The 15,427-nt window shown below is 34.9% G+C and overlaps 1 protein-coding gene across 2 annotated transcripts in view; it reads left to right on the top strand.

The window, feature by feature from the left end:
- The window catches only part of LOC108296006 (ephrin type-A receptor 3), a 123,985-nt gene that overhangs the window by 83,394 nt on the left and 25,164 nt on the right, over window positions 1-15,427 (top strand). For both annotated transcript variants that reach the window (XM_017518384.2, XM_017518383.2), the window contains exon 11: window positions 14,720-14,869. In XM_017518384.2, coding sequence (XP_017373873.1) covers window positions 14,720-14,869 — 150 coding nt within the window. The remainder of the gene's footprint in view (window positions 1-14,719; window positions 14,870-15,427) is intronic.

Raw genomic sequence — 15,427 nt, 5'->3', positions numbered from 1 at the left:
AGAGTCTCGCTCTGTCACCCAGGCTGGAGCATAGTGGCACAGTGTCGGTTCACTGCAACTCCTGCCTCCCGGGTTCAAGTGATCCTTCCGCCTCAGCCTCCCGACTAGCTGGGACCACCACTGCCAGCTAATTTTTGTATTTTTAGTAGAGGCAGGGTTTCACTGTGTAGGCCAGGAATGTCTCGATCTCTTGACCTCGTGATCCATCCGCCTCGGCCTCCCAAAGGGCTGGGATAACAGGAGTGATCAACAGTGCCGGCAGGAAATTGCCCTTTAACATATCTGAAATCAAAGTGCAACAGGCTGTTTGCCTTTGTGTTTCAGTCTCTGAAGATTCTTAGACACCACATTGAACAAATAGGCTCATTCACTACCAATAAAGAGCTGTTTAGAGCTCTTGAGTATTCATCCCTGTATTTTCTTGGAACTTCCCCAAAATATCCATGGGTGTCCTGGCTTTCTTCCGAGAAGCTGTAATTTGCATGTGATTTTTAGAGTAATTTAGAAATCATTGATTTAATCTCTCATAATAGGCCTTATTTAGAACAATAAGTTTATAGTTTACCTTAAATATGAGGTGTGATTATAAAGTAATAGGACTTCTAGTTTTTTAAGAAAACAAATACACCAAACAGCTAAATGAGGCGCTATTCTAAGTTTTCTTTTTGGAAATGTGTACTTACTCCCGGTACACTGATATTACACAAAATGTTTTGGGAATTTCTCTTTTGGGATTATATTTAAAGCTAAATTATGACTGAGGCCTTTGGTCAAACATTTTTAAGCATGTAGTATTTTAGGTTATAGGCTTGACTGAGATAAATCTGATCTCCATAAGCCAAGTGGGGTGGCTTAAGCCTGTAATCTTGGCACTTTGAGGGCTCAGGTGGGAGGATGTCTTAAGCTCAGGATTTTGAGACCCAGCCTGGGTAACATAGCAAGACTTCATCTCTAGGAAAAAAAAAAAATCCACTACACCCAGCCTATTTTATTATATATATATAATATTTATATTTATTATATATTTATATGAGCCAGTGCACCTGGCCTAGTTTATATATAATAACAATTATATATAGTAAACTAGGCTGGGTGCAGTGGTTCATGCCTGTAATCTCAGCACTTTCGGGAGGCCAAAACAGGTGGATCTCCTGAGGTCAGAAGTTCAAGACCAGCCTGGCAAACATGGTAAAACTCTGTCTCTACTAAAAATACAAAATTTAGCCAGGTGGCATGCACCTATAATCCTAGCTACTCAGGAGGCTGAGGCAGGAGAATTGTTTGAACTTGGGAGGTGGAGTTTGCAGTGAGCTAAGATTGTGCCACTGACGTCTAACCTGGGCTACAGAGTAGAACCCATTTCAGAAAGAAGAATACAAAGAATAAATAGATAAATTAGGCAGGCATGGAGGCGCTCACCTGTAGTGCCAACTACTTGGGAGGCTAAAGCCTGGTGATGGAGCAGGACTCTTTCTCTAAATAAATAATAAATAAATAAACAGAAGAAAAGAGAAAGAAAAAATAACTATTACATTTTTGTGCATATATTAAGTCTGTTTGTTTGTTAACCCAAAGCAGTATACACAACTTAGACATCTGTCTTGTTTATTTGATTTAGTATGCTCTTACTATTGTTATTTCAGAAAAACAAGTTCACCATTTAAAACAATGTACTGAGGCATTCCTATATGATAAACAAATCCTGGTTAATCTGCATTAAAAAGTAAGTCCTATTAATAACATTTAACGTAGTTCATCTAGTGTCTGGAGTTTCTACAATTCAGAGATGCACATTTGGTGCCTCAGTGCAATGGCCCTTTCCCGGCTGCTCCCCTGAAAGCTACTGCCTGTAGGTAGAGCATAGTTGTACTGAAACTCATGAGGGACATTTGATTCAATGTCAGTAACCAAGCCGAACGTCTGCTGCTCTCACCTTAAAATATCTCTGTGAGTGACAGCCGGGATAGAGGAGTGTATGGAAATTATATAATCTAGTTACGTATTTAAAAATTCTTAAACTTTGAAGAGTATTTGAGGAGTTGAGGAAACACCTAAGCTCACAACTTAATTTGTGAGACATTCAGGTATTTTCTCACACTGTGTTCTACCCTGTTTTAAGTGCCTCACAAGTTTTCCTTTTTAATGTCCTCAGTGGTATGCCTGATATGAAAGGAACAGTTAAGATAATACTACACAGTTTTATGTTTGTTTTTTCTTTTAAATAAGGATACTGTGTAGGGAATCGAATTTTTTCCCCAACACTCTCTTCTAGTTATTTCTCCTCATTTCTCACTACTGAGTTATGCAGAAATTCCAAATGTTAATATTTTCCATTATATAATATTTTCATGCATCCTGTAACCCCTGTAAAATTCCACAGTACACTCATGGGATGTTGAGAATAAATAAGGCTATGAAGTTTCAGTATTAGTATGAAAATAGTTTTTATCTTGTGGACCCCCAAAATGCTCTTGGGGACCCCCCACAGATGCTTGGATGACATATTGAAAGCCACTCTTATGGATACTTTACTAGTTTTTTTTAAAAAAGCACCTTAATAACTAAATAAATATTTCTGTAGTTATCCAATGATATAAATCTAAATTATGGCGTGGCATAGTTTTATGTGATATAATATATTTTTTAAAAGTAGCTTTGAAAGCAGAACTGCAGCTGCATAGCAAAGTTTGCAAATCATCTTGAAAGTCCCTGAACTTCATTTGGGATGGATATGATTAGAGCATTTAGCTCCACAGACTTAAATCATCAAAGAAGTTTTGTTTCTGACAAAAGCAAGCAGAAAAATGAATTCCTTTCCTTTGGTTTCTCATCATTTGACTTTGAAAGTATAATTATGACATGTTTGTTGTATTTTTGCCCTGGTCTACTAATTTACTTTACTTCTTTCTAACAAAATCATGACCCTATTGTAGAACTGTTCACCATGGAATGATTCTTCAGTCTTTTCTCTTATGAAATTTTATTTTTAACTGGTTAGGATTTTTGTATATATGCATGCATGTGTATATATATAGAGATGAGCATTTCTATAGTCATATGTTGGAATACATGGAATCCCAAATTCCAAGATGGTAGTGTTTAATTTTCTGATTTATATAAGATCAAGTTATTGAAAGTATAGACTTTTATCTTACCTTGATGTTGTGTAATCAGTCACTTCAATTCGGCCTATGTCCTCAAGTTCATTTTGGGGGTGTAATTGACAGGTAAACTGATTTGGAAAGCTGGAGAAAACAAATTGAGTTGTCCTTGATTATATTCTCCATTATTAGATTTATTTTCTTTTCATTTCTAGTCTGAAATTGCATACTTAGTAATTGCTAACAGGATTTTGTTAGAACATTTTATTTTACACAATAATTTATTTGGCTTTTAGATCTGTGACTCTTGCCACATTGGTGCCAGAAATCTTCTAGTATAACTTTGTTTTATTTAATTTCACTTTAAGGATAAGGCAAAAAAGGAAAAACGGCAAAGTAAGTGGTTAAAAGCTAAGAGGTTAAATATTTCAGGTAACCCCCAGCTAAAAACATAAATAACAGAAAACAGGAACAACTGTTTAGTTCATTTTCAAGAACTAAAAGAAGAAAAAAAAACTATGAATATCGAAAATTTCTATGATACAAAAAGACACATATTAATTTGATAAGTAATATATGTTATATATCATTTACACATAAATGTAAAAGGTAGTAAGAAAATATCTATTTTGTGTCTTCATACAGTAAGAGTAATTTAAGCTGTCAACCAAAAAATGTAAACTATGAATTGATTGCCTCCCCTCTTAGGATCAATATGAATATGCCTGCGTGTAGCTTCAGATAATAAAGCTACTTATTCAGTCACTAGAAAACTCTCAAAGGTTCGGTGATTTCAGTGATTAATGTTGCATCGAAACTTAATAAAAAGTCTAGTACTTTCTACCTATCCATGTCAGAAAGATGAGCAGCATGAACATTTAAACATGTAATAAAACAACTATCCAGATTTGTGTGGCAAAAAATTAAAACTATAATTGTGAAGTGGAACACAAGAGTGCAAAAGTAAAGGCAGAGAATTAAAATGAGGAACGCAGCCAGTCTATGGAGAATGCAGTTTTATATAGGATGGCCAGAGAAATTGTCTGGTAAAATGACACTAGAGCAGAGAATGGGTTTCAGTGAAGAAGTAAATATTGAGGCTAAAGAAACATTAATTTTGCTTTCACTGCTTTTCAATTGAGTAAAATAATTTTAATAATTGCCCTGATTCCAAGAGGCCCCCCTCACGGGAAGACAATTTAAGTCATCAGATTAATGTTTTGGCTAATAGTAACTAGCCCTCTTTTCCTCTTGTGATACATGCCTCTAGCTCCAGCTACTCAGGAGGCTGAAGTGGGAGGATCACTTGAGTCCAGGAGGTCAGGGCTGCAGTGAGCCATGATTACCCCTTTGCACTCCAGGTTGGGGCAACAGAGTGAGACCCTATCTGAAAACAACTATTAGAATGAATTTGATAGTATTTCTATCATTTTAATTGCAAATTTTCAGCCTCCCCTGCTATATTTCTACTAATTTACCATCGCTTCTTCAGAAAATTGTGTTCAGAGTGCTATAATTTCAGACTTTGAAGTGAATTTTTATAACTTATTTTAAAAATTAGAGCTTGACTCTATAAAAACAGAAAATTTGACATTTAAAACCTCATTGAACTTTAAAAAATGCAGACTCACATTAGGACATATATATAGCCTTATTCCCAATTTTTGCATTATTTTTGTTGAAGACAGATGTCATACATCATATTATTTAGGATTTACACTGTTTTATGAGAGTCTGAAAGTAATATAAGCATTATGAGTTTGTGTTTTATTTCCTGGATAGCCATAGAATAACTTGGAATATGGAGATTTTCCTGTATTTCAAGAAATGCTTAATCATTTCACATAATGTTGAAAGATCTCAAAAGTTCAAGGAATGGGGTTTTGCTACCTAAAAAGGATCATCTGTCTCTGATCTCTTGTGGCAATCAACATCTGCTGAAACCATTCTCTTAGTGGCTCTTAGATTTGAACTACTGGGGATAAGACTGGATGCTTCCCTTGGGAGCCTTCTTGGATCACCCTTCACCTTGTTGTCTTCAGTGAATGAATTTCAGTCACCGACAATAGATAGATGCTAAATCTTTTAGCCAAATAATTTATCTCTCTAGTTCCACTTTTAACCTGAGAAGCTAATATTTTCCTGCAGGTTAAATGCTCAATTACTTGGGTTTACTCAGATAAACTCTCCAAAGTCCTTTGTCACTCTAAGTATGACCTGACAAAGCTCAAGCACAAAATATAAACTATAACAAGCAAGCCTTTCCTAAATCGGCAGGCAGAGATTTGTATATATAATAAGGGAAACATTTGGCAGCTATGTGATATTGTACCTCAATATCCCAAGATTTCAGCAATTACACTCCTTCTCTTTAGAATCAGAGCTAACCCATACGGCATGAGCTGACTTCAGTTAAGCTCCTGAAAAAATCAGGCTTTTAGCCAAACGTCTCATTAAACTGCCTTAACTCATTAAGCTTAGGGACCTGAATTGAGGAATCTTTCAAGAACAGTGTTACTGTGTGATTCCTCATCTAACTGTTGTTTCTAGGCAAAGTTGACAAGGTTTTAGACTCTTTCAGCTAATCCTGGCGTGGCGTTTAGCAGTTTTGTAATGCCTCTGTCCAGAGAATCCTTAGCATCTTTACCTGTAGCACTGAATTCATCTCCTTTAACTTTATGTAGAATTCTATAGACATAAATCGAGGTGACACCCATGTGGATATGAAATTTAGTCCAAAGTTAGTCTTCCTTCAAGAGTCCAAAATAATTAACATTGAAAATGTCAGCATCCTTGATATTCATGTAGGTTTAAGACAGAAAGTTGAAAGAGCTAAGGTTCATACATCAGCAAAGCTGTTAAGCTGTTAGATAAAACTGAGAATAAAGTCAAATTTTACATACTCCATGACCCTATTTTTGAATGACAAGACAGCTGTGCCAAGAGGTGAAGAAACTTGGCTAAAATTAAATAGGAGAGTCAAAGCTGAGCCTAGAAACCCAGACTCCAGATTCTTATTAAACTTCGGAATTCAAATGGAGCAAATGACTATACTTCCCCTGCGCCGTCAGTTACTTAACCATACATAGATGAGAAGTCCGCTCTTGGAGAACTGGCTCTAGGGCTGGCATTGCAGATGTAAGGAGCAACATTAACTTCTGATTCTGTTGAGTTCGAATTGGAAGTCTTTCTGCAATTGAGGTTTTAGATACACTCCATATGCTGTGATTCTGGGCTTGCTCCAAGCAATTGGAAACTCTTCTGAAATAAATATATGTTGGGGGCTTATATTTGGATACAGAGACCAGTTAAAGTAAATGCATCATTTTAAAGGTTTAAATATGGTTAAAAAACACATCTTCATAAATAATCTTTATAGTAACTAGGTGTGCTCGTGTAATGTTCTGAATGCCTGGTAGCATTTTACCAACCAAAATTTAAATTACAAACCAACTTCAAAGTTTTATCTCATCAATAAATTTGCCATTAGAAAAGTTTTACTGTGGTGGAAAAGATGGCTGATAAATGATGACAGTACTTTGTCTTATTAAATCTAAATGTTTTCATAGTGTATTGAATGATGTGTGTGGCACATCCTTCTAAATTATCTGCATTTTAAAAATGTCCTTCACATCTATAAGCTGGGAAAGCAATTTCTAAACCAGAAAAAAAAAAAAAAACCTCACGCAATATGAGCTTGAATTTGTTGAGGTGGGAGGTGAGAAGGGAAGGGGATTTTTTTGTGATCACAATCAAGAACAGAAATATGCATAAGCTCTGTGATGAATTACTTGTAGGAAACTTAGTCAAACTCCTGTATGTTCAATTTATTTTAGTTTGATACTTTTTGAACTGCAGATCCTCAGCTTAAATGCAGCAAGTCTTATTGTAAAGTGTGAGTCAATTAAAATATATTGTCACAGCTTCTTCTTTTAACCATATTTCAGAACCAAATCGGGCCCTCAAGGACTTTTATTCAGTGTCTCTCTATGCCAATAACATTTATGTTTTTGTATCTGTAGACAGTGTTTGCTCTTGGAGCAAGCACTTGTTCTTACTAAAATGCTTCGTTACTGATATCTCCATTTAATAAAACAATTGATGCTTAACTTATAAAGTTAATTTAGGTTTTACTAGCAAAACTTAAATTTCAGGAAGTTATCCTAAAAAAGAAAAAGGAAAGGAAGCAAGATAGGAAAAGAGAAGAAAGGAGAAAAGAAAATAAAACATTAAAAAATGGAGGTAAAAATACTGAAAGGATATTATTACATCATCAAAACCCAAGCATTAGAAGATTGGCTCTGGTGAACTTGACCTTTACTTTTCTCTTGGTAAAGGTATACCCTATGACAGGGGTATAAAATATGCCTAGAAAGTTGATTTCATTTAGTCTGTATAAAATCCCAGATAATTTGTAGACCTCATGTGGATTACTTTCCCTTGATGATTGCACACCATTTAAAGCAGTACTTCTCAAACAGGAATGATTTTGTTCCCCAGAAGATATTTTGTATTGTCTAGAGGCAATTTTGGCTGTCACAATTGGGGAGAGGCTAATGTAATCTAGCTGACAATGAGCAGAAGTGCCGCTAGCTATCCCGTAATGCACAGGACAGCATCACGGCAGAGAATATCTGGGGTGGAAGGTCAACAGTGCCCTTCTAGAGAAACCTTGCTCTACAAGCTTCCCATCATGTGCAAAGAATGGGAGTGGTGACCAAACGCTTCTCTCAGGTACTTTCTATTTTGTCCTGTCCATATTGGACTGCACATTGCATAGTACAATAGAGACTACATTACCATTTGTGAAAAAATGTGCACCAGACTAGCCATCTGTGATCAGGCCTCCTAGAATGTGGAACTTCAAGCTATCACAAACATAATGCAGCAAATCATAAGTCTTGTATGCCTATTAAAATTTTATTTTCATTTGGCTTGAATTAAACACTTGAAATTACTTACCAAAGTCTTCCCCAGGCTCTAAATTTCAAACATAACCACTTTAGTTTTGATGTGCTATTTTCATTTTACTAGGACATCATGGAGTAAAATCATATATAGATGTATACCCCTAGAAGATAAATGTATCAGATATTTTAATCAGTATATGAGTCTTACCCATATAATTTTTTATGTTTCAACATTTTACTTAGCCTCATTCTACAAAGGAGTAATGTCCATGTGTGTAGACTAAAATTATTTTGTAATTTTAAGTTGGTAAAGTACCTATGACATAATATTAAAGCAGTTGATATAAATTGTGTATTGTTTATGGAGTCAAATGAAAATCTTTATGGCATTTTCCAAACTCTAAAATACATAATCCATACAACATCCTATGACATATTTTCATAATTTTATAGATATTCTAAAAAAGTTGATGCCCAATGAATCTTACATTTACTATCATTGTGAAGTTTGTAAAATGTATTAATGTAACAACATTATTAAATAGTAGCATAAGAAAAAAAAGGACATTAGAAAGCAATATGATTTAAGAAAATAAACCATTAGGCTTATATTGGCTCATTCACATTTACATATATTATGAAAAACTAGATTTAACTCATTATCCACTGAAAATGAACTGTATATTTAAAATGCTCAAAATTATCAGAAATCTTTAGTAAAACCTACTATGTTAAGTCCACAAAATAATAAATCATATTCTCACTTGACAGAGCAACGTGCTCATTTGCAAGCAACAAAGTGTTGTAAACAGCAGAGGTGGAAAATAAGACATATTTTAAACTGGGGGAATGCAGTGGTGAAGGGGACAGGTGGTTATTCCTCTGGACATCCCAGATTAGGCAGGATGATAAAGCGGTAGAAGGGTCACAGAAGATGGAGTGACCAAGTCTTTCTGGAAGACTCCCAAATGTTCATGCAGAGTTCCCATTTGACCAAGATGTTCAGGTAAGAACTTTACCAGCTACAGAAGGCAGGAAAAAAGAGTCTCACAAGAAGAAAGACCGTGTCTCTGGGAAGATAGCATGTACATGGGGGGATTCAATTGAGATCAGTCAGCTTCTGTTGAATGCCTACATTGCACGTTTGCCAAGATAATATCTAAAGAAGATAATTGCTCTCTATAGTGAATGTGTATTGTTTATGGATGCACAAGTTCATGTGAGTTAATACTCTTTATCTTCAGCTTTATAATCTATTCAGTTTTACATAAAATTATGATTTCAAATTATACTTTGGGTTTACTATTTTTATTTATTGCAATTGATATGACAGGCACTACTACATTATTTTTACTAGTGTTGAACATAAAGAGTTTGAAACCTCAATAAAGGATTTAAAGAATTTATGAGAAAGTATTCATTCATCTTTTCTTAAATTCTATAATAATTTTTCTGGTTTGAAATTTCACCTGAATTTGAATTTTTTTAATTAAATGTATAAAACATTGGTTTATTATTCTTTTATTTTTAAAGCCAGAGCAACTTGATATAACTTGCTTACCATAGAATAAGAGAATTTTTCAAATTTCTTTTTATCTGATTTAGTATTAATTGCTAATTTTGAATCTTACTTTGTAGTTAACAGTCGGCTTTCCCTTATAACTTCATTTAACAAATTTGTTACATCAACAGTAAAAGCATCAATTATAGGGAATTGAAAGGAAGAGATGAGCATAACATTTATTGAACACTCTGTTAAGGAACAGACACTTTGTTAGTTGCTTTATATGTATTGTAAAATAACAAAATTTTATAAATAATAATATAAAATTCTCAACCATCTTTATTCTCTTCCTGATTCTTTCAGTGTTGGATGACATCACTTACAATATGGCTAGCTAGAAAATAGAGAAGAGCCTTGAATCTGTGATAATTTCATTATCGGATCTAAACTAATCAGTCTAATAAGCTACCTATTCACAGATAAGGGAAATTCCCTAATGAGAAGGCTAAATGTTTCATGAATAGTGAATAAATTCTGGGCTAAAAAGCTAACTGTTGGCCAGGTGTGATGGCACACACCTCTAACCCCAGCACTTTGGTAGGCGGAGGTGGGTGGATCACTTGAAGCCAGGAGTTAGAGACCAGCCTGGCCAGTATGGCAAAACCTTGCTTCTACTAAAATTAGCCAAGCATGATAGCACACACCTCTACTCCCATCTACTAAGGAGGCTGAGGCACAAGAATTGCTTGAGCCTGAGAGGGGGAAGTTGCAGTGAGCCGAGAAAGCACAGCGCCACTGTACTCCAGCCTGAAAAANAAAAAAAAAAAAAAAAAAAAAAAAAAAAAAAAAAAAAAAAAAAAAAAAAAAAAAAAAAAAAAAAAACCTGTCTGTGGACTTCAATGCTAACATTGGGCAAAGCAAGCAATATTCATTCACATCGTCTTTTAAATAAAGAGTTTAAATCAGCCCCAGCTGTTCTTTTAGAATAAATTGTTTGAGTATCAGATATAAAAATATAAATTAAAAGTTTTCCATTAAAAGTAAAAATAAATATATTTACTTTTAAATATATAAGTTCAACAAACTGTGACCTGGGAGAGAATCTGGCCAGCAAGGAAAGGAACTTGTACAGCAAAGGCTGATCAATAGCAGGATCTGAATAAATTAAGGAAACATTTAAAGCCCTGCACTCTGGTTTCATTGTTGAACTGTTTGAACGCCACCTACTCTTTGTGTGTTTGTAATAGCAAATCCAAAATAAAATGAAAAATATATGAGATTGCTTCACTTCCTCATGCCTTCCCTCTAAGAGCAGAAACTGAACCCTTGATATAGTTAAGAGACAAAAGGAAAAGGAAAGTGTAAATCAAAAACCTGAATGACACAAGTAAAAGGGCCATAACCTACGTTTCCAAAGCTAGCAAATCTTGGAGCAAGAGGCCTTTGTCATTTCACAGGTGTCTGCTGCACAATGTGGCCAAGATACTTTTCCGAGGTGCCACCATGAGCTAAGAGCCAGAATATTTTGTTATAAATTAGTACAAAGTTAAAGATAGTGCTAAGGTCACCTGATTAGCAAGTATGTTACACTGAAATGTGTAAAGTTGTCATTCTAACAACAGTGTGTGTGTGTGTGTGTGTGTGTGTGTGTGTGTGTGTGTGTGTGTAGGCTACAATTACAAAACACATCCAGAAGAGCAGAGGTCAAGATTTAAGTTTTTCTTCTTAAAAATAATTTACTGTTCTTTTTTTTCCCCAAACGCATACCCCTCTGTGTAAGTTTTAAACAACATTTTCTTAAGATTTACACAGGTGTAAGCAAATAGACCACATCTAATTGAGAAATATTCTGGAAATAATTTGCTTGAATCTATAACCACATGCTACATTAGAGAACATACTGTACAAGTCTCAGGCAGGTTAAGAGATTCAGGTGAGTGAAGCTCCCCTTGAAGATGTGATCATGCTGCCGCAGCAGATACCTCTCAAATAGTGCTATGTCTGTGTCAGAACAGTGCAAAAGAGGATTCTCTTTCCAAGCTTAAACAGAAGTGTGGCTCTGCTCTTCCTAAAAAAGGTTACCTTTCAGTATAGCATCATTTTAAGAAATGTTATTAATCTCAACGCTTTTCTCTCTGGAAAATAGTGAAGACACACTTAAAATGAAACAACTCTGCTATGTTCCTTTTTAACTCTGATTGAATTAAACCAACTAAATATGCTTCTCTATCATGGGTGTCATGAACCTATGGGGTTCTTTTCTTATGACTCTATTTTGATTTCAACTAGAGACCTTGGTAAGGCAACATATATCTGGGCCTAATATTTTCTAATAGGTACAAAGTTTCAGCCTAGAAAGGGCTTTCTTTTCTTTTTTTTCTTTTCTTAGTGCCATTTAAGTATATATTATACTTTCAGTATTACTGAAAGTACACTTTTTAGTAGTACTGAAAGTACACTTTCAGTAATATACTGAATCTGGCCAGCAAGGAAAAGAACTGATACATCAAAGGTTGATCAATAGCAGTATCTGGATAAATTAAGCAAACTGTATTTGCTCAGACTATGAGTGTTTAGTTGATATTTTCTGAGTCCAAGGAAAAAAAACTAAAGATTTTACTGAAATTTGTCATTTAGTCCTACAAAAATGCTTTATTACTGAAAGTATATGTACTGAACAGCTCACTTTATACCTTCATTATTACTGAAAGTACACTTTTCAGTAATACTTAAAGTATACTTTCAGTAATATACTGAATCTGGCCAGGAAGGAAAAGAACTGGCACACCAAAGGTTGATCAATAGCAGTATCTGGATAAATTAAGTTATTAAGTATTATTTTCAGTTCTTAAAAAGGAGAAGTAGCAAAGACCATTAGGAAAATAACAAGTATCTGTAACAGAGATAAGATATTTAATTGAGATCTTAAGATACCGTATTTGCTTTGTGCTATGAATACAACTTCGTTTGACTTTTGTTAATTCTCTGAGTTTTTAAGAAGGAGGAAGTAGGCCCAGTGATTCCATTTGGCATCCGGGGTAGATTTTGTTCAGTGCTTCATGTGTAAGTCCACTTTTGTCAATATCAAGGGGTAGTATCTGAAATTTTGAATTATGAAAACGTAAAATTGGTCTAGGCATATGTAGTTGAGTGCTTTGGGGAGTTAAGCGCATGTTGCACACTATACTTTGTCTCCCTAACTTCCAAGGCTCCTGGGTCTCCGATTTGATTTTTTTACTTCATCAAAATAAACTGTCAGCTATTCTTCACCTGGTAGCGTCTTAGGAAGGTTGTGCTCACTGTGTGTTTTTGCATGCTTATTCTTCTTGCTGATGGTATTTTTCCATTTCCTCCGTTCTTTGCAGTTCGATGCATTCTTCTTGATTCTGCAAGCTCCGCCTTTTTCAAAGAGCTTCTGGCAGTACTCTCTCTGAACAGCTCGCTTGTGCTAAAACACCAAGGAGAAGCACTCAGTTTTACTGAGTTAGCTCCAATCTTATTACTCTCCTATCCAGGATAAAGTTTCCCCAGTGTATCTGTGATTAAATAAAAATTTGACATTTTAGCTCCCTCTTCCATCATATTTCTTCACACTGGAAACTATTCTTCTAGAACATACAGTTTTCTCTTCTGTGGTTTGATTTATGGTATTTGCTCAGAATATGAGAGTGTTGAGCTGATATTTATTGAGTCCTTACTATGTCCCAAGAAGAAGACTAAAGATTTTACTGAAATTTGTCATTTAGTCCCACAACAATGCTATGAATCAGGACTATTACATTTCCAATAGCAGATGGGGACACTCCAGCTTAGAAATGTGCCTCCTAAGTTGCTAACGCATTTTTGTAAAGCACTATCTAGCCCCCTTGCGCATCACTTAAAATCCAGTGGCATGCTATGAGGTCCAATAGAAATCTCTCACATTTTGATGAACATGGCCTAAGATTTTGATGACGTGAATTCTTTGAAACATCCATCCTTTTTTTCTGATATCAAAAATTGTGCTTATCTTTCAAGTGACTTCATTGAAATTGAGGTCACTCAACTCATAAGTGACCTCCTCAGCCTCTCTAGTGAGGATCTTGGCTCCACGTTCAACATCCACAGTTGCTTTAACTGCTGTCTTACTGCTCAGGATAAGGTCCATGGACCAGCAGAATCAGCATCACATGGAGTTTGTTGGAAGTGCAGACACTGGCTATGCACTCAACCTCCTGAATCAAAATGTTCATGTTACTGGGAGTAAGCTGTTTATAATTTATATGCATTGTGAAGTTTGAAAAGCAATGTAATAGATACTTATTTATTTCAGTATTTAGTTATTTGCAGTAACTAATTATCACGCCTGTTTGCCTGACATTTTCCAAACAAAAGGGCCGGTATGTTACTTATAATTGCTTCACCCAAAATAACTAGCATAATGCTTCTTATATGGTTGACAATTGGTACATCTTTGTTGAATGTATTTATTGGACTAAGAGCAAATTCCATAGATACTATACTTTTATATCTCCTATAACTCATAAAAACAATATTATTCTCTAAATTATAAGTTCTGGGAATGTAATTACTATGTCTATCTATTTTATATGGTGCTTGCCTACTATCTGGAAGGCAACTCAGTGATTACTGATGAAGTGAAACACACAGTAAATCAATCAAGATGATGATGGTATTCAAGAGAGTTTTTTAAAACATATTTTATTTTGAGTTTACTTAGGTGACAAACACCTGTAAGTACTTATGTGCCAGGGAGTGGTCTCAGTTCTTTACAAATATTGACTTATTCATATTCTGAGTTTCGATTGCTTGGTCAAGCATAAATCTAGGTTCAATCAATAAAGGTTGATTTGCGATACCTCTCCTAATTCTAATACAGGTCATACCAAATCTACTTCAGGTTGTTTTGCTGCAGATGATTAATTAACATGCCATAGTGGATATAAAATGTCAATATTTAACCAATTTTCTTTTTTTATAATTTCAAAATCCTTCCAAACTATTTGGAAGTAAAATTTGCTGTAGATGGTATGCTACTTCTGGTTGGTATTAAAATAGAATAACATCAAAATGTTTAGCAGAAATGCATATTCTATTTCAGAACAGAAATACCATGAGAAATTCTGTCAGGTTTCAGACTATGTTACATATATGATATGTTCTATGCATTGTTCACTTACGTAGACATGGTTTTGTATTCAAAGGGTGGGAAGATCCCAATCAGGTGGACATCACCAGAAGCTATAGCCTACCGCAAGTTCACGTCAGCCAGCGATGTATGGAGTTATGGAATTGTTCTCTGGGAGGTGATGTCTTACGGAGAGAGACCATACTGGGAGATGTCCAACCAGGATGTAAGTATTTGTGGTCTATGAATTATGAGTTCAGATTAAAAGATCAAGCAGTGCAGGGAAGTGGAGCATAGTGAAACCAGGTGGCTCCTAGTTTGTAACACTGAAATAAAGTGTTTAGCAGCAATGAGACTGTTTCCAAGTCTTGCAAGGATATTAATTGAATTGTTCTTACAGATTTACGTATTTCCCTCAATCAAGGCTTTAGGAATAAGACAAAAGAAACATTTGTAATGAAAATGTAATGAAGTGACCAATAAGATAACCTCTAGATTCTAATACACATTAAAGTTTGAAAATCACTGCTTTACACCATTGAAAAGTACTAATGAACTAATAGTTACTGAATTTTACAAAAAAAAAAAATTACTATGAGTTGTCAGGGACCATTTGAACCACAGTACAACTAAAACTGTATGCTAATTTGTCCCTATTCATTAATATATGCTTTCTATAGAGAACTATATAACCAAATAACAATTTCTTTACAACACCAAATTTCCTATATCATTTAACATTTCTTTTTATTTTAACCTGAAAAAGATATTTACATACTCTCCT

The sequence above is a fragment of the Cebus imitator genome, unplaced genomic scaffold (assembly GCF_001604975.1).
Source record: "Cebus imitator isolate Cc_AM_T3 unplaced genomic scaffold, Cebus_imitator-1.0 Scaffold676, whole genome shotgun sequence".
NCBI classification, from domain to species: Eukaryota; Metazoa; Chordata; class Mammalia; order Primates; family Cebidae; genus Cebus; species Cebus imitator.
Note: the sequence above shows the minus strand (reverse complement) of the source record. Positions and strands in the feature narration are given on the sequence as shown.